This window comes from Bombina bombina, chromosome 1 (assembly GCF_027579735.1).
Source record: "Bombina bombina isolate aBomBom1 chromosome 1, aBomBom1.pri, whole genome shotgun sequence".
In the NCBI taxonomy this organism is placed as follows: Eukaryota; Metazoa; Chordata; class Amphibia; order Anura; family Bombinatoridae; genus Bombina; species Bombina bombina.
In genome coordinates this window covers 48491165-48513735 of record NC_069499.1, presented here as the reverse complement: position 1 = coordinate 48513735, position 22571 = coordinate 48491165, and the positions used below count along the sequence as shown (strand labels likewise).

General features: G+C 40.8%; 1 protein-coding gene across 1 annotated transcript in view; it reads right to left on the bottom strand.

Annotated features, from left to right (window-relative positions):
• The window catches only part of TBPL2 (TATA-box binding protein like 2), a 137220-nt gene that overhangs the window by 104077 nt on the left and 10572 nt on the right, over window positions 1–22571 (bottom strand). The window contains exon 2 of the mRNA XM_053705502.1: window positions 18615–19003. Coding sequence (XP_053561477.1) covers window positions 18615–19003 — 389 coding nt within the window. The remainder of the gene's footprint in view (window positions 1–18614; window positions 19004–22571) is intronic.

Below are 22571 nucleotides of genomic sequence, written 5' to 3'. Positions count from 1 at the left end.
TTTCAACTTAAAGGACTAGAGCAGGATTTTTATATAGCTTAGTCTAGGTACAATAGTGTCTTATTAGAGAATCTATTACATGTGTTTATACTTAGTGACAAAACATTATCATCTTTTCATCTGACAATTCATAGTCTTTTGTAGTAGCTAATACTTGGATTATATATTCACTAACCTATTCAGAATATTACACAATTCGGTCGTGTTATTAGTAGTGGTTCTTACAAATATTTAGAGGTGTCACTGAAGGGAACCAATACATGAAGGAAAGGTATACCCTATTGTGTAGTGATCTCGATTCCTAGATTTAAATTTACTAGAGCTATCTCATATACTGACTCCTATGTTTAAACTTACAAATTATATAAATCTTATAGAAGTCTTACTTTAGGTTTTTAAGATAATTCTCCATCAGTAGATCTCTAAACATAGGAGTCAGTATATGAGATAGCTCTAGTAAATTTAAATCTGGATTTATATTTAAATCTAGGAATCAAGATGAATTTGGCCCGAAGCCAGCTGAGGCCCCCGTCTGAAGCGCGTTGAATATCGCTCTCAGTTCTAGAATATTTATTGGAAGGAGAGCCTCCTCCTGAGTCCACACACCCTGCGCCTTCAGGGAATTCCAGACTGCACCCCAGCCCAAGAGGCTGGCGTCCGTCGTCACTATGACCCATGCTGGCCTGTGGAAACACATTCCCTGGGACAGATGATCCTGTGACAACCACCAAAGAAGAGAGTCTCTGGTCTCTTGATCCAGATTTATCTGAGGAGATAAATTTGCATAATCCCCATTCCACTGTCTGAGCATGCATAGTTGCAGTGGTCTGAGATGCAAGCAAGGAAACGGAACTATGTCCATTGCCACTACCATTAGTCCGATTACCTCCATACACTGAGCCACTGACGGTCGAGGAATGGAATGAAGTGCTCGGCAAGTGGTTAAGATCTTTGATTTTCTGACCTCCGTCAGAAAATTTTTCATGTCTACCGAGTCTATCAGAGTTCCTAGGAATGGAACTCTTGTGAGAGGGACAAGTGAACTCTTCTTTATGTTCACCTTCCACTCGTGAGATCTTAGAAAAGCCAATACGATAACCGCGTGAGATTTGGCTAGCTGGTAAGTTGACGCCTGAATTAAGATATCATCCAGATAGGGGGCCACTGCTATGCCCCGCGGCCTTAGAACCGCCAGAAGGGACCCTAGCACCTTTGTGAAAATTCTGGGAGCTGTGGCCAACCTGAAAGGAAGGGCCACAAACTGGTAATGCTTGTCCAGGAAGGCGAACCTGAGGAACTGGTGATGATCATTGTGGATAGGAATGTGAAGATACACATCCTTCAAATCCACGGTGGTCATATATTGACCCTCCTGGATCATTGGTAATATTGTCTGAATGGTCTCCATCTTGAAGGATGGGACTCTGAGAAACTTGTTTAGAATTTTGAGATCTAAAATCGGTCTGAAGGTTCCCTCTTTTTTGGGAACCACAAACAGATTGGAGTAAAACCCCTGCCCCTGTTCTGCTTTTGGAACTGGGCAGATTACACCCATAGTATATAGGTCTTCTACACAGCGTAAGAATGCCTCTCTTTTTGTCTGGTTTACAGACAAACGTGAAAGATGAAATCTCCCCCTTGTAGGGGAATCTTTGAATTCTAGATGATACCCCTGGGTCAAGATTTCTAAAGCCCAGGAATCCTGAACATCTCTTGCCCAAGCCTGAGCGAAGAGAGAAAGTCTGCCCTCTACTAGATCCGGTCCCGGATCGTGGGCTGCCCCTTCATGCTGTCTTGGTAGCAGCAGCGGGCTTCTTGGCCTGTTTTCCTTTATTCCAGGTCTGGTTAGGTCTCTAGACTGACTTGGATTGAGCTAACATAGTATTAATAACAGAATCAGAGAAACCTCTATGACTAAGCACTAAGCGTTCAATTTCCATACCTTCAAATTTAATGATTTGAGATTCTGATGGAAGTGGCCAAGGTTGGCAACTAAACATCCGAAAAAGATTTGCATACCAAACCTGTGAGGCCATGCTGGAGCCACCAGCAGCACAAACGATTGCTCCATGATGATTTTGGAGATCACTCTTGGAAGAAGAACTAAAGGCGGGAAAATATAAGCAGGTTGATAACACCAAGAAGTGTCAACGCATCCACTGCTTCCGCCTGAGGATCCCTGGACCTGGACAGGTACCTGGGAAGTTTCTTGTTTAGATGGGAAGCCATCAGATCTATTTCTGGAAGACCCCACATCTGAACAACCCCACATCTGAACAACATCTGGATGGAGGGACCTGGGATATGAATGGCAGAAATTAGACAGGAGCTGGATTCCGCCCAAGCAAGTATCCGGGATACTTCTTTCATAGCTTGGGGACTGTGAGTCCCACACTGATGATTGACATATGCCACAGTTGTGATATTGTTTGTCTGAAAACAAATGAATGCAGAGGCCAATTCTGAAGAGCCCTGTAAAATTGCACAGAGTTCCAAAATATTGATTGGTAATCTCGCCTCTTGAGATTTCCAAACCCCTTGTGCTGTCAGAGAGCCCCAAACAGCTCCCCAACCTGAAAGACTCGCATCTGTTGTGATCACAGTCCAGGTTGGACGAACAAAAGAGGCCCCTAGAACTATATGATGGTGATCTAACCACCAAGTCAGAGATAGTCGAACATTGGGATTTAAGGATATTAATTGTGATATCCTTGTTTCTGTTCCTTATTTTGTCGAAAGGAACGAAAACGGTTAGAAGCTTTAGATTTACCCTTAGGTCTTTTATCCTGAGGCAAAAAACTCCCTTCCCCCCCAGTGACAGTTAAAATAATCAAATCCAACTGAGAACCAAATAAATTATTATCTTGGAAAGAAAGAGATAGTAATCTAGATTTAGATGTCATATCAGCATTCCAAGATTTAAGCCACAAAGCTCTTCTAGGTAAAATAGCTAAAGACATAGATTTAACATCGATTTTGATTATATAAAAAATGGCATCACAAATAAAATGATTAGCACGTTGAAGCAAGCGAACAATGCTAGACAGATCAGAATCCAATTCTTGTTGCGCTAAATTTTCCAGCCAAAAAGTTGATGCAGCTGCAACATCAGCCAAAGAAATTGCAGGCCTGAGAAGATGACCGAATATAAATAGGCTTTCCTTAGATAAGATTCAGGTTTACTTCCATAGGAATAGAAGTACGTTTAGCCAGAGTAGAGATAGCCCCATCAACTTTGGGGATCTTTTCCCAAAACTCCAATGTAACTGCTGGCAAAAGATACAATTTTTTAAACCTAGAAGAAGGAATAAAATAAGTACCAGGCCTATTCCATTCCTTAGAAATCATATCAGAAATAGCATCATGAACTGGAAAAACCTCTGGAGTAACCACAGGAGGTTTATATACAGAATTTAAACGCGTACTAGTTTTAATATCAAGAGGACTAGTTTCCTCTATATCCAATATAATCAACACTTCTTTTAACAAAGAACGAATATACTCCATTTTAAATAAATAAGTAGATTTGTCAGTGTCAATATCTGAGGAAGGATCTTCTGAATCAGATTCTTATCAGAGGAGGATAATTCAGTATGTTGTCGGTCATTTTAAATTTCAACAACTTTATGAGATGTTTTAAAAGACCTTTTATGTTTATTAGAAGGCGGGATGGCAGACAAAGCCTTTCCAAATAGAATCAGCAATAAATTATTTTAAATTTACAGGTATATCTTGTACATTAGATGTTGAAGGAACAGCAACAGGCAATGTACTTTTACTGATAGACACATTATCTGCATGTAAAAGTTTATCATGACAACTATTACATACTACAGCTGGAGGTATAATCTCCACAAGTTTACAACAAATGCACTTAGCTTTGGAAGAACTGTTATCATGCAGCAGGGTTCCAACAGTGATTTCTGAGACAGGATCAGATTGAGACATCTTGCAAATGTAAGAGAAAAAACAACATATAAAGCAAAATTATCTATTTCCTTATATGGCAGTTTCAGGAATAGGAAAAAAAATGCAAACAGCATAGCCCTCTGATAGAGAAAAAAGGCAAGAGGCATATAGGAAAGGGTTTTAAATAATGAAAATAATTGGCTTCAAGAATGACGCACAACACAAACAGAAATATTTTTTTTAATTTTTTTTTTGGCGCTAACAACATCCGGAAATAACACACCCGCGTCATTGAAGATGCAACCTTGTGAAAGGACTCAGCGTCAACTAAGACGCCAGAAATGACGAATTTGCGTCATCGAATGTAACCGCTCCAAAAAATCTTGTGCCAAAAATGACGCAATATACTTTGGCATTTTGCGCCCTTGCGAGCCTAATTCTGCCTGTGAATTTAAAATGACAGTCAACTGGGAAAAAAAAAAGGACTATACCGCAGGTAAATACATTTTTCCTAAAAAAAGCATTTCCCAGATATGAAACCGACAGTCTGCAAAAGGAAATATACTGAAAACCTGAATCATGGCAAATATAAGTACAATACATATATTTAGAACTTTATATAAATACATAAAGTGCCAAACCATATCTGAGAGTATCTTAAGTAATGAAAAACAGAATTTATGCTTACCTGATAAATTACTTTCTCTTGCTGTGTATCCAGTCCACGGATTCATCCTTTACTTGTGGGATATTATCCTTCCTTCCGGGAAGTGGCAAAGAGAGCACACAGCAGAGCTGTCCATATAGCTCCCCCTCTAGCTCCACCCCCCCAGTCATTCGACCAAAGGTTAGGAAGAAAAAGGAGAAACCATAGGGTGCAGTGGTGACTGTAGTTTAAACGAAAAAATGTTACCTGACTTAAATGCCAGGGCGGACCGTGGACTGTACACACCGCAAGAGAAAGTAATTTATTAGGTAAGCATAAATTCTGTTTTCTCTTGCAAGGTGTATCCAGTCCACGGATTCATCCTTTACTTGTGGGATACCAATACCAAAGCTTTAGGACACGGATGAAGGGAGGGAACAAGACAGGTACCTTAAACGGAAGGCACCACTGCTTGCAAAACCTCCTAAAATAGCCTCCGAAGAAGCAAAAGTATCGAATTTGTAAAATTTGGAAAAAGTATGCAGTGAAGACCAAGTCGCTGCCTTACAAATCTGTTCAACAGAAGCCTAATTTTTGAAGGCCCATGTGGAAGCCACTGCTCTGGTAGAATGAGCAGTAATTGTTTCAGGAGGCTGCTGGCCAGCAGTCTCATAGGCCAAACGGATGATGCTTTTCAGCCAAAAGGAAAAAGAGGTAGCAGTCGCTTTCTGACCTCTCCTCTTACCAGAATAGAGAACAAACAAGGAGGATGTTTGTCTGAAATCCTTAGTTGCTTGTAAATAGAATTTTAAAGCACAAACTACATCAAGATTGTGTAACAGACGTTCCTTCTTCGAAGAAGGATTAGGACACAGAGAAGGAACAATTATTTCCTGGTTAATATTCTTGTTAGAAACAACTTTAGGAAGAAAACCAGGCTTGGTACGCAAAACTACCTTATCTGCGTGGAACACCAGGTAAGGTGAATCACACTGAAAGGCAGATAATTCTGAAACTCTTCGTGCAGAAGAGATAGCTACCAAAAACAAAACTTTCCAAGATAACAACTTAATATCTATGGAATGTAAAGGTTCAAACGGAACCCCTTGAAGAACTGAAAGAACTAGATTTAGACTCCATGGCGGAGCCACAGGTTTATAGACAGGCTTGATTCTGACTAAAGCCTGAGCAAACGCTTGAACGTCTGGTACCTCTGCTAGACGCTTGTGTAAAAGGATAGACAGAGCAGATATCTGTCCCTTTAAGGAACTAGCTGACAATCCTTTCTCCAATCCTTCTTGGAGGAAAGACAATATCCTGGGAATCCTAATCTTACTCCATGAGTAACCCTTGGATTCACACCAACCCAGATATTTCCGCCATATCTTATGGTAGATTTTCCTGGTGACAGGCTTTCTAGCCTGAATCAGAGTATCTATAACCGACTGAGAGAAACCACGCTTTGATAGTATTAAGCGTTCAATCTCCAAGCAGTCAGACGTAGAGAAACTAGATTTGGATGCTTGAACGGACCCTGTATTAGAAGATCCTGCCTCATTGGCAGTGTCCATGGTGGGACAGATGACATGTCCACTAGGTCTGCATACCAAGTCCTGCGTGGCCACGCAGGCACTATCAGAATCACCGAAGCCTTCTCCTGCTTGATTCTGGTGACCAGACGAGGGAGAAGGGGAAACGGTGGAAAAACATAAGCCAGATTGAAGGACCAAGGCGCTGCTAGAGCATCTATCAATACCGCCTTGGGGTCCCGGGACCTGGACCCGTAGAGAGGAAGTTTGGTGTTCTGACGGGACGCCATCAGATCCAAATCTGGAGTGCCCCATAGCTGAGTCAGCTGGGCAACCACCTCCGGGTGGAGTTCCCACTCCCCCGGGTGAAAAGTCTGACGACTTGTTGTCTACTCCTGGGATGTGAATTGCTGAGAGCTGGCAGGAGTGATCCTCCGCCCACCTTATTATTTTGGTTACTTCCGTCATCGCTAGGGAACTCTTTGTTCCCCCCTGATGATTGACGTAAGCTACAGTCGTGATGTTGTCAGACTGAAATCTGATGAATTTGGCCGCAGCTAGTTGAGGCCATGCCTGAAGAGCGTTGCATATCGCCCTCAGTTCCAGAATGTTTATCGGGAGAAGCTTTTCTTCCCAAGACCATAAGCCCTGAGCTTTCAGGGAGTCCCAGACCGCACCACAGCCTAACAGACTGGCGTCGGTCGTTACAATGATCCACTCTGGTCTGCGGAAACATATTCCCTGAGACAGGTGATCCTGAGGCAACCACCAGAGAAGAGAATCTCTGGTCTCCTGATCCAACTGAATTTGAGGAGACAAATCTGCATAATCCCCATTCCACTGTTTGAGCATGCATAGTTGCAGTGGTCTGAGGTGTATCCGTGCAAAAGGGACTATGTCCATTGCCGCTACCATTAATCCGATTGTCTCCATGCACTGAGCCACAGATGGCCAGGGAATGGAATGAAGAACTCGGCAAGTAGTTAAGAGTTTTAATTTTCTGACCTCCGTCAGAAATATTTTCATTTCTACTGAGTCTATTAAAGTCCCTAGGAAGGAAACCCTTGTGAGAGGGGAAAGAGAACTCTTTTTTGATGTTCACCTTCCACCCGTGAGACCTCAGAAAGGCTAATACAATCTCCGTGTGAGACTTGGCTCTTTGGAAAGACGGCGCCTGAATTAAGATGTCGTCTAGGTAAGGCGCCACTGCTATGCCCTTAGAACCGCTAGGAGGGACCCTAGCACTTTTGTGAAAATTCTGGGAGCAGTGGCTAAGTCGAAAGGAAGAGCCACAAACTGGTAATGCTTGTCCAGAAAAGTGAACCTGAGAAACTGGTGATGATCTTTGTGGACAGGAATGTGTAGGTATGCATCCTTTAAATCCACGGTAGTCATATATTGACCTTCCTGGATAATTGGTAAGATTGTCCGAATGGTCTCCATTTTGAATGATGGGACTCTGAGGAATCTGTTTAAAATTTTTAGATCCAGGATGGGTCTGAAAGTTCCCTCTTTTTTGGGAACCACAAACAGGTTTGAGTAAAAACTCAACCCTTGTTACGCAATTGGAACTGGGTGGATCACTCCCATTGTATGTAGATCTTCTACACAGCGTAAAAACGCCTCTTTGTCTGATCTGTAGACAGAGGAGAAATGTGGAACCTTCCCCTTGGAGGAGAGTCCTTGAATTCTAGAAGGTATCCCCTGGGCTACAATCTCTAATGCCCAAGGATCGTGTACATCTCTTGCCCAGGCCTGAGCGAAGAGAGAGAGTCTGCCCCCTACTAGATCCGGTCCTGGATCGGGGGCTACCCCTTCATGCTGTCTTGGTGGCAGCTGCAGGCTTTTTGGCCTGTTTACCCTTATTGCAGCCCTGGTAAGGTTTCCAGGTTGCCTTGGGCTGTGAAGCGTTACCCTCTTGCTTTGCAGCCGGAGAGGATGAAGCGGGACCGTTCCTGAAATTACGAAAGGAACGAAAATTAGCTTTGTTCTTTGTCTTAAAAGGACTTGTCCTGAGGGAGAGCATGGACTTTTCCCCGGTGATTTCTGAAATAATCTCTTTCAATTCAGGCCCGAAGAGGGTCTTTCCTTTGAAAGGGATGTTCAAATGCTTGGATTTAGACAACACATCGGCCAACCAGGACTTTAGCCATAGCGCCCTGCGCGCCAAAACCTGAATTTTTTGCCACTAACTTATCTATTTGGAAAGCGGCGTCAGTGATAAAAGAATTAGCTAGCTTTAGAGCCTTAATTCTATCCATAATTTCCTCATATGAGGTTTCCGTCTGGAGCGAGTCTTCCAGCGCATCAAACCAGAAAGCAGCTGCAGTAGTTACGGGAATAATGCAGGCAATAGGCTGGAGAAGAAAACCTTGTTGAACAAAAATTTTCTTAAGTAAACCCTCTAACTTCTTATCCATAGGGTCTTTAAAAGCACAACTGTCTTCAATTGGTATGGTTGTGCGTTTAGCAAGTGTAGAAATAGCCCCCTCCACCTTAGGGACCGTCTGCCATGAGTCCCGCACAGGGTCAAATATGGGGAACATTTTCTTAAAAACAGGAGGGGGAACAAAGGGAACATCTGGTCTATCCCACTCCCCAGTAACGATATCCGCAATCCTCTTAGGGACCGGAAACACATCCGTGTAAACAGGGACCTCTAGGTACTTGTCCATTTTACACAATTTCTCTGGGATCACCAAAGGGTCGCAGTCATCCAGAGTAGCTAATACCTCCCTAAGCAAAACGCGGAGGTGTTCTAGTTTAAATTTAAAAGCCAATGTATCTGAATCTGTCTGAGAAGGAACCCTTCCTGTATCAGAGACTTCTCCCTCAGACATCAAATCCCTCGCTCCCACTTCAGAGCATTGTGAGGGTATATCGGATACGGCTACCAAAGCGTCAGAATGCTCATAATCTGTTCTTAAAACGGAGCTATCATGCTTTGCAGGTAACACGGGCAGTTTAGATAAGAAGGCTGTAAGAGAATTATCCATGACTGCCGCTAAGTCTTGTAATGTAAAAGGGTTAGACGCACTAGAGGTACTAGGCGTCGCTTGCGCTGGCGTAACTGGTTGTGACACTTGGGGAGAGGCAGACGGGCTACCCTCGTTACCTTCAGTCTGAGAATCATCTTGGGCCACATTCTTAAGTGCAACAATATGATCTTTAAAGTGTATAGACATATCAGTACAAGTGGGACACATTCTGAGAGGGGGTTCCAACATGGCTTCTAAACACATTGAACAAGGATGTTCCTTAGTGTCAGACATGTTTAACAGACTAGTAGTATACACAAGCAGGCTTGGAAATCACTTTAATCAAATAAAAAACACAATTTGAAAAAAACGTTACTGTGCCTTTAAGAGATAAAAAGAGCACACAATTTTACAAAACAGTGAAAAATGCAGCAATCCTTTTGAAATTTTCACAGTATGTACCTAAAGCCTTAATAAGATTGCAACACAAGTTGCAAAACGATTAACCCCTCAATGCCCAAACCGGAGCAGCCTAAAGCCAACACCCGGTTAAAATTACTACAGCACCTTGCCACAGCCTTGCTGTGGCCCTACCTGCCCTTAGGGATCAGATTTGGGGGGATATAGCTTCCTTAAGGCCCTCAAAGAGCAGCAGGACCCTCCATGTGAAGCAGCATGAACTTCTCTGCAATTCTAACTGCGCATATGAGGCGCAAAATTAGGCCCCTCCCACTCTACTCCGGAGCTGTGAGGCCTAAGAAATCACTCCTAAGTGAATAAAAAATAGCCATGTGGGTAATAACCCCAGAAAGAACCCAAAGGGACTTTCAAAGTGTCTTGCAAACGATATTTTCCTTAGCTAAACAATCGATTGCCCTGAATAAGTGTCAACCAGCATAACTAGCCCTGTTATGTAAGCATTCAATTCCTTACTAAGTCTGTGAACATAGCTTAACCTCCCCTCATGGGGATATTGTCAGTCTCTTCTAGCATTATCTCAGTCTTGTCTAGAAATAAATGACTGAACATACCTTATTGCAGATCACCCTGCAAACTGTTCCCCCCAACTGAAGTTTTCCGGTACTCCTCAGTCCTGTGTGGGAACAGCAGTGGATTTTAGTTACAACATGCTAAAATCATTTTCCTCTCAGCAGAAATCTTCATCACTTTTCTACTAGAGATTAAATAGTACAAACTGGTACCATTTAAAATAACAAACTTTTGATTGAAGATAATAAAAACTACAATTCTAACACCACATTCACTTTACCCTCCCGAGAGAGACCATAGTGCTTAGAGCCAGCAAAGAGAATGACTGGGGGTGGAGCTAGAGGGAGAGCTATATGGACAGCTTTGCTGTGTGCTCTCTTTGCCACTTCCTGTAGGGAAGGAGAATATCCCACAAGTAAAGGATGAATCCGTGGACTGGATACACATTGCAAGAGAAACATACTTACCAAAAGGCACCCATCCACATATAGCAGATAGCCAAACCAGTTCTGAAACGGTTATCAGTAGAGGTAATGGAATATGAGAGTATATCGTCGATCTGAAAAGGGAGGTAGGAGATGAATCTCTACGACCAATAACAGAGAACCTATGAAATAGATCTCACGTGAGGAAAACCATTGCATTCAATAGGTGATCCTTCACATCCCTCTGATATTCACTGTACTCTGAGAGGAATCAGGCTTCAAAATGCTGAGAAGCGCATATCAAAGTAGAAATCTTAGCACAAACTTACTTCACCATCTCCATAGAAGGCAACGTTTGTAGAAATGAATTGTGGGTGTGGTGAGGGGTGTATTTATAGGCATTTTGAGTTTTGGTAAACTTTGCCCCTCCTGGTAGGATTGAATATCCCATACATCACTAGCTCATGGACTCTTGCTAATTACATGAAAGAAATAAAGACAATTCAAAAACAGAATTAATGAGTTGCAAAAAAGGATAACCCCTCCTAAAATTACTTGTAAACTCAATCAGGTGTAGCTAATCACCTTCTCAATGGCACACCCAAAGCCATTTGACCTTCAACTGTGATCAGCTGTGGACATATTGATTAGCTCAACATGAAAATAGCTTTCATAGAGCATCTCAGTCCCTGGTAGTGCAACTGAAGCAAACAATCAACTATGGGTGGCAAGGCACTGTCAAAAGATCTCCGGGATAATGTTGTGGACAGGCACAAGTCAGGAGATGGATACAAGAAAATATCAAAGGTTTTATCAATGCCTAGAAGCACAGTGAAGTCTATTATTAAGAAGGTATTTGGTACAACACAGAACCTCTCTGGATCAGGACATCGCTCCAAACGGGATGAAAGAGCCAGGAGGAAACTGGTCAGAGAGGCTACCAAGAGGCCCACAGCAAGTCTGAAGCAATTGCAGGAATTTATGACAAAGAGTGGTTATTGGGTGCATTGGACAACAATATTACAATATCAATTCTCCACAAATGTGGCTTGTATGGGAGGGTTGCAAGAAAAAAGCCACTCCTCAAGAAAGGCCACATGCAGTCATGACTGTGCTTTGCCATAACACACCTAGGAGATTCTGAGGCCACATGGAAAAAGGCGTTATGGTCAGATGAGACTAAAATTTAATTATTTGGCCTCAACACCAAACAATATGTCTGGAGGAAATCCAATTAATTAATTTTGGAAATGTATATCTGATCCGGGGTTCACACACAGCTCTCAGGAGCGGATTCTGCTTCACTCACAGTTGAATTTGCACTTTGTTTCTGTGTTAAATGCAAGTAACTGATCAAGGCAACAAACGCAATGCAGTCTTAGTAATTTCAACCTCAGGGCCTTTCTTCCGCCTACATTGCGCCCTTTGCCTTATGTCGGCTCTTAAAAACAATTCTATGTTTTGCCTAAGTTAACTGCTGCTTTTGGTTTCCATAGTGCAAAGTGCTACTGCTCTTGTGCCTCCCCTTATATGCCCTAGCATCCCCCTGGGGAGGCCTGCCTCACAATTTGAAAACCACTGTTCTAAGAGATTGAAACCCATACATTAGTGCTTTTAAGGATTAACCCATGCCTGCCAACAACAAAAAACACAAATCTTAAAGAATTTTTGGTCAAAGCAGATGTTGAAAGTAGTAGATATTCCATACAGAGAACTATTGGTGCATCCAGAACAGGTTGTTTTCCCTGTCTTGGATGCAACAATTAAAAAAAGGTGAGCTTTTGTTTTGTCATTCAACATCAGGTAAAAAAATCAAGATTAAAGAATATTTAAATTCAATAGTGTCCAAGAGACATGTAGGGAAGTATGTGAAATTATATAAATCTAATATAAGATGTAGAAATAAAAATGCCCCAGTTTCTTCACATTTTTTTTTTTTTACTTTAGGTCATGTCAGTCAACTAAGAGTCCAAATCATTGAGAAAGTGAATAGACCCAGGAGAGAGGGTGATAGAGAGCACTTGTTTAGAAAAAAAAAAAAAAAAAAAAAAAGTATGTACTGGATTAGCAAATTGGAAACTCACACCCCTAAAAGGGCTTAAAACAAGACTTTGATTCGACAGTGTTTTTCCAATATAAATTTTTTTGAGTCTAGAACACATTTACTGTGTTAAAATATATATATATATATATATATATTTTATTAGTATTATTATACTTCCGTGGGAACTTACAATCTAGAAGGGTAGGAGGTTGAGAAACAGGAGGCGAGGACTGCAAGATTGAGAATGATGTTAATACAGAGTTAGATGAGGGAAATATTAGGTAAGTGAAACTAATTTATTATTGAGTTGGGTGGTAGGCTTCCCTGAACAGAAAAGTCTTTAGGGAACATTTAAAAGGAAGACAGATTAGGGCAAAGCCTGACAGCACGAGGGAGAGTGTACAAGAGGGTAGGTGCTGCACGACAGAAGTCCTCCAGCATGAGAGGAGGTGATAGTTGCGGATGCAAGGAGCAGGTCATTGTTGGATCTTAGTGGACGGGCTGGAGTATACTTGTGTATTAGAGAGGATAGGTAGAGTGGAGCAGCGTTGGTGAGAGCTTTGTATGTAAGGGTGAGAATTTTGAATTTAATTCTGCTGTGAATGGGGAGCCAATGAAGGGACTCGCAGAGAGGTGCAGCAGATACAGATTAACGGGAAAGGTGGATCAGCCTGGCAGAGGCATTTAGGATGGATTGAAGGGGGGAGAGGCGGGAAAGAGGAAGGCCAGCGAGTAGGTTATTGCAGTAGTCAAGTTGGTAGATAACAAGGGAGTGGATTATTTGCTTTGTGGTGTCAGCGGTCAGAAAAGGGGCAAATTTTGGAAATATTGCGTAGATGGTTGTGGCAGGATGTATAAAGCGATTGGATATGGGGGACGAAGGATAGATTTGAGTCAAGTGTGACTCAGAGGCAGCGATGGCAAAATGGTGATGCCGTCAACAGGGATAGAGAAGTCAGAAGTCGGTGTAGAGCTTGAGGGGGGGGTAAGAAGGAGCTCAGTCTTGGACATGTTAATCTTTAGGTGGTGAGAGGCCATCCAGGAAGAAATACCAGATAAGCAGTCGCTGACATGGGAAAGGACAGAGGGAGAGAGAGCAGGGGTGGAGAGGTAGATCTGGGTGTCATTAGCATAGAGGTGATATTTGAAGCCATAATTGTTGATAAGATTACCCAGTGAAGAAGTACAGATGGAGAAGAGTAGAGGACCCAGAACAGATCCTTGATGTACTCCAACAGATAGAGGCATAGGAGAAGAGTCGTCGCCGGCAAATGACACCGAAAAAGACCTGTGAGAAAGATAGGAGTGAATCCAGGAAAGAGCAGTGTTACAAAGGCCAAAAGAGCTAAGGGTCTGTAGGAGGAGGGGGTGTCAACTGTGTCGAAGGCAGCTAAGAGGTCAAGTAAGATGAGTATAGAGTAGTGGCCAATATAATAATATATATATCTTATCTAAAAGAACAAGCGCACAAAAGCACTTCTCATGGTGCAATATATTTAATACAATAGGGTAAAAAGTTCACAAATAAAACATCCGATACAGATGGGTAGTCACAAAAAGACCCTCAATCAAAAGAGGTAAGGTACAAGCCGTTGTGCATATGTATAGTTGTTTCCCTGTAGCTGTTCCCCAAACTCTTCTGCTTGCAACAGAAGAAAACAGAGCTCTTTTGGAAAATGTTGTATCCAGCATTGAAATGACAGCTCAAACGAATTCACAATGGTGTAATACCTGGGCTGGCAGAGGCACAATAAATCCACTAGGGACAATTTGTGTCTCAAAAGTGCCCAATAGTATATTTACCAAACCAGAGAAAGGAAACGCAAACAAACAGTTTCCTCCTTCTTTCGCTGGGTATCGATGTGACGCAATTCTCTCTCTCATATATTCTCATTCTCTGTCATATTCTGTCAGGTTTTTTTCCCTGTTGTGTTTGCCATGTGCTGCTGGCAGCCATTTTACTCACCTCTCTTCCCGACTATGGTGCATTGTGGGGGATGCTGCTCATTTCCTGCACTTCCTTTTATGACCAGACTGATCTGCATCATCCATGTGAGACAGGATGCAGTCTCAGAATTGTGATGTCTTCACTTATTATTTAAAGGGCCTCTGTTCAGTATGCTTTGCCTTTGCGTTGTCTCAGACCTGTTTGTGAGAGTTCCTGTGTATTACCTGGCTGCCTGACGTCCTTCCTGGTTCCTGATCCTTGGCTTGTTCCCGATTCCGACTTGTCTGACTATTCGCTTTGGCTCCTGACTTGGCTCGTCTGACTACCAGCTCTGGTTTTGACTCCTGGCTTGTTATTTGACTTGTGGACTTTTTATTATTTTTTGCTATTAATAAAGGTGTGATTATTTTTGCACTTCTCGTCTCAGTCTGATTCGTGGCACCCTGACATTAAGCAAAGGCCTTAAAGTGTCAGTAAACTTTAAATATAATGTTATATAATTCTGCACAAACATTATAAAACATAATTTCCCCTATTAATTTTTTTAAAAAAACGCCGTTTTACAGACCCGCTCTCTGTACTCTGCTGAGCGGGTCTGTTATATTTACTCAGCGCATTGGGCCAGCTGTATAGTCACAGCCCGGCCAGACCGCGTCATAAGACTAAGTGCTGCACTTACCACAACAAAATTTCGGACCTGCGCCAGTCGAGACTGGGATTGTGCTTTTGGAGCAAGGAATAACCCAGAACAACTGGAAAATGTGGAGAGTTTATCAGCTGGAACTGGAGGGTTTCAAAATGGAGAGCCCCAACAGCCATGGACAACGGAGCAGTTTTGCGAGTAACGAGTGCGGGCTGAAGGGGCCTGCCATCAATGGCCTCAATAGCAAGTGGAACGGACCGAGGCAAAACAGGAATGGAGTGCTTTGATGAAAAAGCACTGTCAATGAAATAGCCCTCGGCACTGGAGTCAACTTGAACACCTTTCGAATACTCCGATGGGTTAATCCTGTGGCCAACGCTCTTGACCTTCCTCCTGCTATGCGCATCTCCAATGTTTTTCATGTCTCCCTCTTGAAACCATTGGTTTGTAATCGGTTTACCACTGTGTTGCCTCGTCCCTGTCCAATCTTTGTTGACAACCATGAGGAGTATGAGGTCAGCAGCATTATTGACTCTCGTATGTCCAGGGGCCGTGTACAGTATTTGGTTCACTGGAGGGGTTACGGTCCAGAGGAGCGTTCTTGGGTTCCCTCCTCTAATGTTCATGCTCCCGCCCTCCTCTGTGCCTTCCATGCCCGTTTCCCCAATAAGCCTTTTGTCCTCCCGCGGGGGAGGGGTCGTTGAGGGGAGGGTACTGTCAGGGTTTTTCCCTGTTGCATTTGCCATGTGCTGCTGGCAGCCATTTTACTTGCCTCTCTTCCTAACTATGGTGCATTGTGGGGGATGCTACTCATTTCCTGCACTTCCTTTTATGACCAGACTGTCATCCATTCTGACCAAATTTCCTGTGCCTTTGTAGCTCACACATCCCCAAAACATCAGCGATCCACCTCCGTGTTTCAAATGTAACGTTTATGGTTGTGGCCGAAAAGCTCAATTTTGCTCTCATTACTCCAAATGACTTTGTGCCAGAAGGTTTGAGTCTTGGCTCTATGCGGTTTGGCATTTTGTAAGCGGGACACTTTGTGGCATTTGCGTAGTAATGGCTTTCTTCTGGCGACTCGACCATGCAGCCCATCTTTCGTCATGTGCCTCCTTATTGTGCATCTTGAAACAGCCACACCACATGTTTTCAGAGAGTCCTGTATTCCACCTGAAGTTATTTGTGGGGTTTTCTTTGCATCCCAAACAATTTTCCTGGCAGTTGTGGCTGAAATTTTATTTGGTCTACCTGACCGTGGTTTGGTTTCAACAGAACCCCTCATTTTCCACTTCTTTATTAGAGTTTGAACACTGCTGATTGGCATTCTCAATTCCTTGGATATCTTTTTGATATGTTGTATTTGATTGTTGTATTGAGGAATTGGCAATTCCTAAATTCTGTGCAAAGATTGGTGTGCTGTATTCCATTTATATACTATAGAAATTAAAGTTAGCCACCCAATGCCCCCTCTTTCCATTTAATTTAGCTCTGAAAATTGAGTAATTTCTAATACTAAATACTAAGAATTTTAAATACACCTGCTGACTTCTATAGGCTATCCCTGCTACATATATGTTCCTAATTGGCTTTAACTGATAACTGTAAAAAAATGCATTCTATAGTAATTTTATTACAATGGCTACCCTAGAAGTCTGCAGACTAAAGTCTGCAAATGGTGAGTGGAGTTTGGCTATTGAAAAATAATTGCAGATAAAAAAGGATGTTATTTTGCTTTAGAAACGTAACTACTTGGCTGATATGTTAATTAGCAACACAAAAAAAATGCCTTGTAATTATATGGTGTTTACTGTCCCTTTAACAAAAGTCAAACAATAGTGTCCCATGCCATCAGATCCAACATCTCCCAACATTACCTCCTTCCATAACTTTATGGCACAAAAGTGTTTAGGCAAGGCTAAAATATATAACATTGATAGAGGCAATATTGAAATGAACAGCTATACATTGTTTGTTTGTTAAACTACCTTTTAAGTGCCGTTTTCCTCACTTGATGATTTTCATCATATTAAATGCCATTTCTGCAGCGTTAGGGATCGCCAAAAGTGCCCTCTTCACTGGACTGGTTCAAAGATTTATGGCCTATTCTGTAATTCCAACCTGGGTAGAGTCCTCAGCCTTAAAGGGACAGTCTACACCAGAATTGTTATTGTTTTAAAAGATAGATAATCCCTTTTGTGACAAACCAAGGTTATCCAACCCTGCGCCAGTCACTTATTTGGCACAGAAAGGGTTATCAGACCCCTTCTACTCTCACTAATATGTCACAATCTAGCCACACCAGACCAGCTTGTGATTTATTTCAGTGGGTGCAAGGGTTAACAACACTCTCTAGTCTGTACTAGACTTAAAAGAAATGCCCAAACTTCCCTTTAATGCCCCCCACACTAAACTAACAATGCTGCCACCACTTATGATTTTCTAAAAGGAAAATCCTAAGGAAAAACCCAGCCTTGCACATTCTGAGTACAATTTAGCAGAAAATAACCTAAATTATACAGTTCCAATATTCCAGTCCTATATTCCTGGGCGGGCTAAGAAACCCCCCTGTCTTTATGACCTTCAATAAACTAAGTTTTTTGCCTGAAATTATAGAACCCATTATAATTTCTGATAGGCCACTCTATAGTAAGATATACTGACCGGTACTCTCTTGGTTTCATTGGGAGAATCAATTTGATACCAGATATGACAGATTTCCCTTCACTTAATGTCATAACAGTTTTAAACACATATATACATAATACCAATGTCCCTTTAGTGACCTTATCAGTTTCTGTGACTGAGGCCCTGTTTTCTATCATGTATTCTCCTGACAGTCTAAGCCATAAAACTCTATCCTGTTTACACTGCCAAGCATTTATGATGCTCCTGGCACTTCAAAGAAACACAAACCCAGGACACAATTCTTCTTGAAAAGCAGATAACTGTTTTTAGCTCACAAGCTGAACAGAATTAACCCTTTCTCAGCTGAATCCTGAGGTATTCGTGACACCTTTATTACCCATTCCCTAGTTTTGCATAACCAACAGTTATATATATACACTTTTAATTATATTGTATCTAAGCCTCTGCAAACTGCCCCTAATTTCAGTTCTTTGACAGACTTGCATTTTAGCCAATCAGTGCTGTCTCCTAGGAAATCCACGTACGTGAGCACAGTGTTATCTATATGACACACATGAACCAACACCCTCTAGTGGTGAAAACTGTCAAAATTCCGTGAGAGAAGAGGCGGCCTTCAAGGGCTTAGAAATTAGCATATGAACCTCCTAGGTTTAACTTTCAACTAAGAATACCAAGAGAACAAAGCAAAATTGGTGATAAAAGTAAATTGGAAAATTGTTTAAAATTACATGTCCTATCTGAATCATGAAAGTTTATTTTGGACTAGACTGTCCCTTTAAATAAACCCAAGATGTCCTCAACTTAATTTTTGCAAGACAAAGAAAATGTAAAAAATAAAATTATCATTACTTACTGCAATTGAGGAACTATCCCAGAACTTTCTGAAACTGGGGTCATTGGAGTCATTGGGGTCATAGGAGTGATAGGCATGTTGCACAAGAGTGAGTTGTCTTGCCCTCCATCTATGCATTCAGATGGTGTAAATGGCTCACACAGTGTTGAATGACTTAGGCCAATGCCACTGTCCTGCTCTCCAGATAGAGATGGATATTGTTGAGACTGTGGTTCAGTTTTATCTTCATTGTCCTGGTTGAGGTCATCAGGCAAAAAGCTGAGGTCCAAGAAATCTTTGGACTGGTCAAGAGAAGATGTAAAGGATGTCCCTGGAAGTGGATGTATAGGTAAGTCATCATATCCAGTCATAGGAGTATACAAGTGGGGAGTGGACGATGCAAGGACATCCTAAGTCAGAGACATAAATGTGCACACTTTAAAACATGATGAAACAACCTCAATGAAAGCATAGTACATACACACATCTATCTATATCTATATATATATATATATATATATATATATATATATATATATATATATATATATATATATATACATATACATATACATACACATACACACACACACAAACATACACACACAGAATCTCACAAAAGTGAGTACACCCCTCACATCTTTGTAAATATTTTATTATATCTTTTCATGTGACAACTCTGAAGAAATTTCACTTTTTTTATTAATATTTTTTATTGAGGTATAGCAAAAAAATAACAAAATGCGACTCACATTTGTCAAATGACACAAGCAACTTCTTGCAAGTACTCAGACTATTACATCATAATCTATGTCCACATTATACATCTTTGAAGAAAGAAAAAAAATCTATATTAGCACAATCCTTGTGGAGCACATCCTATAGTAGTCTCTTGTAGTACAATATCAGTAAAACCTCAAGTCAATTTTCTTTTTATATAGGTTATAGAATAGTATTTTTCAAACAAATAGGGTAAACAAACTAACAAACTCCCTCTATACAGTACCATAAAATGACATTTAAGAATAAGTATACAAATTAATTTAATCTTATGATCAGTATTATAGGGGGAAGGGTAATATTTAGAGGCAAAAAAAGGCATATAATAATTCCTGTAGGTAACAGGTGCTATAAAAATATGATAAAATAAATGGAACTAGTTAGTACCATATAATTGACAAAAGTTTCATCTTATTTATTCTTTAAGGGACATAGACGGATAGTTTAGTAGACTAGAATAAAAGTACCAATATTGCCCCTTTGTTTTATGGGTTGTCTGCCTTTAAGCCATTACTCTATGCGCCTGTCAAAAGTCCTATACCATCCAGGTTGAGTACTATAAATATATGCTTCTTAAAATTGAATCATATAGTTGAAGTTTAGGGAAAAGTTGCATAGAATCTGTGTTCCTCTGTTTATCCAGTAAACAGATGAGTGAGGGGGTCGGATCCAATGTCAGAAAAGAAAAAAAAAAAAGGGGGAGAACAACTGTGAATCTTGGGAAAACAGAGATAACTAAGGCAGTCATAGCTATGCACTGGGTATATACCTATTAAAAGAGTTTATTATAGCGGCATAAAGCTTCTATTAGATCAGGTCAACTCCACTGAGAACAGAGATCACAGAGGATAATAATTTCAGAACTGCACTATACGAGATCACATATCAATATACTCTAGAAGCCCATACATTATTAACTATAAACAGAGGATGGTGTCAAATATTAACATATAATAAGCTGATTGTTTATAACCATTTAGTAGAAGACATGTAAAGGACAGTTGCAAATATCAACAGAAAGCTAATCCAACAACTCCGTCTCAGCCGCCGACAGAGCGCTAGAACTGCAGCAGTAAAATGTGTTAGACTAATCTTGGTACATACTACAAACAGCAGAAACATGGAAAAACATTGAAATATTGATAAGTTAAATATAAACGCTCAAACACCATATAAATTAAAGGTCGCTCTGATCAGAGAAATATTAAACCGGGCTTCTGTCCTTTTAACCTAGTGTGTCCCGCTTGAAAGATGTTGGAGGGACCTATACCTTTTTAAATAATTTATCCGATCCCAGCCTCATAAAATGTTAGATCTACCTCAAAAAGCATGGTGAGATTCTGGATTTGGGTGAAAGAGCAGTGCTGGGAAATGTAACCCGATTGTAGGGAGTGCTCTGATAAAACTTCTGAATTGGCCGCCAATCATCATGTTTCAGTTGTGCCTATTAGATATAGCTTTGAGGACCATACAGAGTTCTGCTTATGTACATATTAAGTTATAACTAATTACTAAAATTTCATAGCAAATTTATTCAATGATTCAAAACTTAAAAATCAACATACACAGTCATACATGTGGCCCACGCTATTCAATCAAATCACCTTTCAGAATCACAATGATAAAATCTTGAAAAAGCCCCACACCTTAGGGGTGAAACGCGTAGAAAGGTATTTTAAAGAGGACACACAGCGCTAACCCACTCTGCGTACAGAGTACTTAAAGAGCAGAGGATTCGCTTTAGGCTGTAAGTCTGGATACGGAGGTAACTGAGGTAAGACTTGCGCAAGTGAAGACAGTTACGATTTGGGACCTGGAGGTCCGTGACTCATCCAAACAGCAAACCCATACTGGAGCCGATATACTGGGACGAGGAGAAGCAGGCGAGAGTGTCTGTGCTGATATCAGTTCCCCCTGCCAAGTTACATCTATACCGGACCATGGCAGTCCGTTGGAGTTTATTCAAAATAGACTTTTTTTACACATAACGTACTGTTGTTCTAACTTGGGAATCCTTTTGAAAAAAGTGAGAGCCGAAAAAAACATAAAGCCAATTCCGGAATCTCCTTTATTACAGGGCACATCACAAGAGAGGCTTGAATCACTGGGTTTTGCCCTAACCCACTTGAGATAAGGTTAACCTGATTCTGACTGCTATAAGAATATATCTATGGACTAAACATTATCTTATATCAGAATTTAATACAAGAGACTTTAAAGGCAAATATAACCTAAGCCAGATTGCCTCAACACTTTTATTGCCTTAATTATTCGTATACGCAAACTGATTTCATGCTGTTGTATTTTTCATTATTTTAACTGAATTTAATATTATCATTGTGATTCTGAAAGGTGATTTGATTGAATAGCGTGGGCCACATGTATGACTGTGTATGTTGATTTTTAAGTTTTGAACCATTGAATAAATTTGATATGAAATTTTAGTAATTAGTTTTAGACTTTCATTTCTCACTATTACTACCCAGTTCACTATACGGTATTAGCTTGACTAACACAATTTTGGAAACCAATCGTTGGAGGCTGAATAAAATAGACTTAGACAATTAGTTTATTAACCCATTGCTTGGTATACTCGGTGTACTTCTAGCGCCACTTACACTCCAATAATAAAAAATCCTTTTGAAACCAAAACTACCTAGGAAGGAGGCAGTATAAGAGGTTGGCAACGTGGGTTGAGTCCAGCGCTCCACGTCACTGTTTTATACAATTACATATTAAGTTATAGTAATATAAGAGCTAGAAGATTTGCAGCAACAAACAAAACTACAAGAATATGAAAGCCATTTTAAATGATATATTGTGGTGGTACCAAGATACATTATCCCAAACGCAGTAATAACACACAAACAAGCTTTGAGTGGTAAAAAACAATAACCTCTAGAATCTGATATCCTAAAACTGCCAAAGTTAATTTTTTTCTAAATTCCATATTGTGTGATGCTGAGAGTCCCGGTTCATAAAACCAACAAACGAGAAGTGGGGGTAAAGAAAGTTTATATCAGTAACACAAGAGCTAGACTAAAAATGTCTTTGAGTGTCTTACATGAATTGTAATTAACCCACTCCAGTCCTCTTAAAGGGACACTAAACCCAATTTTTTTGTTTCATGATTCAGATAGAAGAGCATGCAATTTTAAGCAACTTTCTAATTTAATCCTATTATCAATTTCTCTTCGT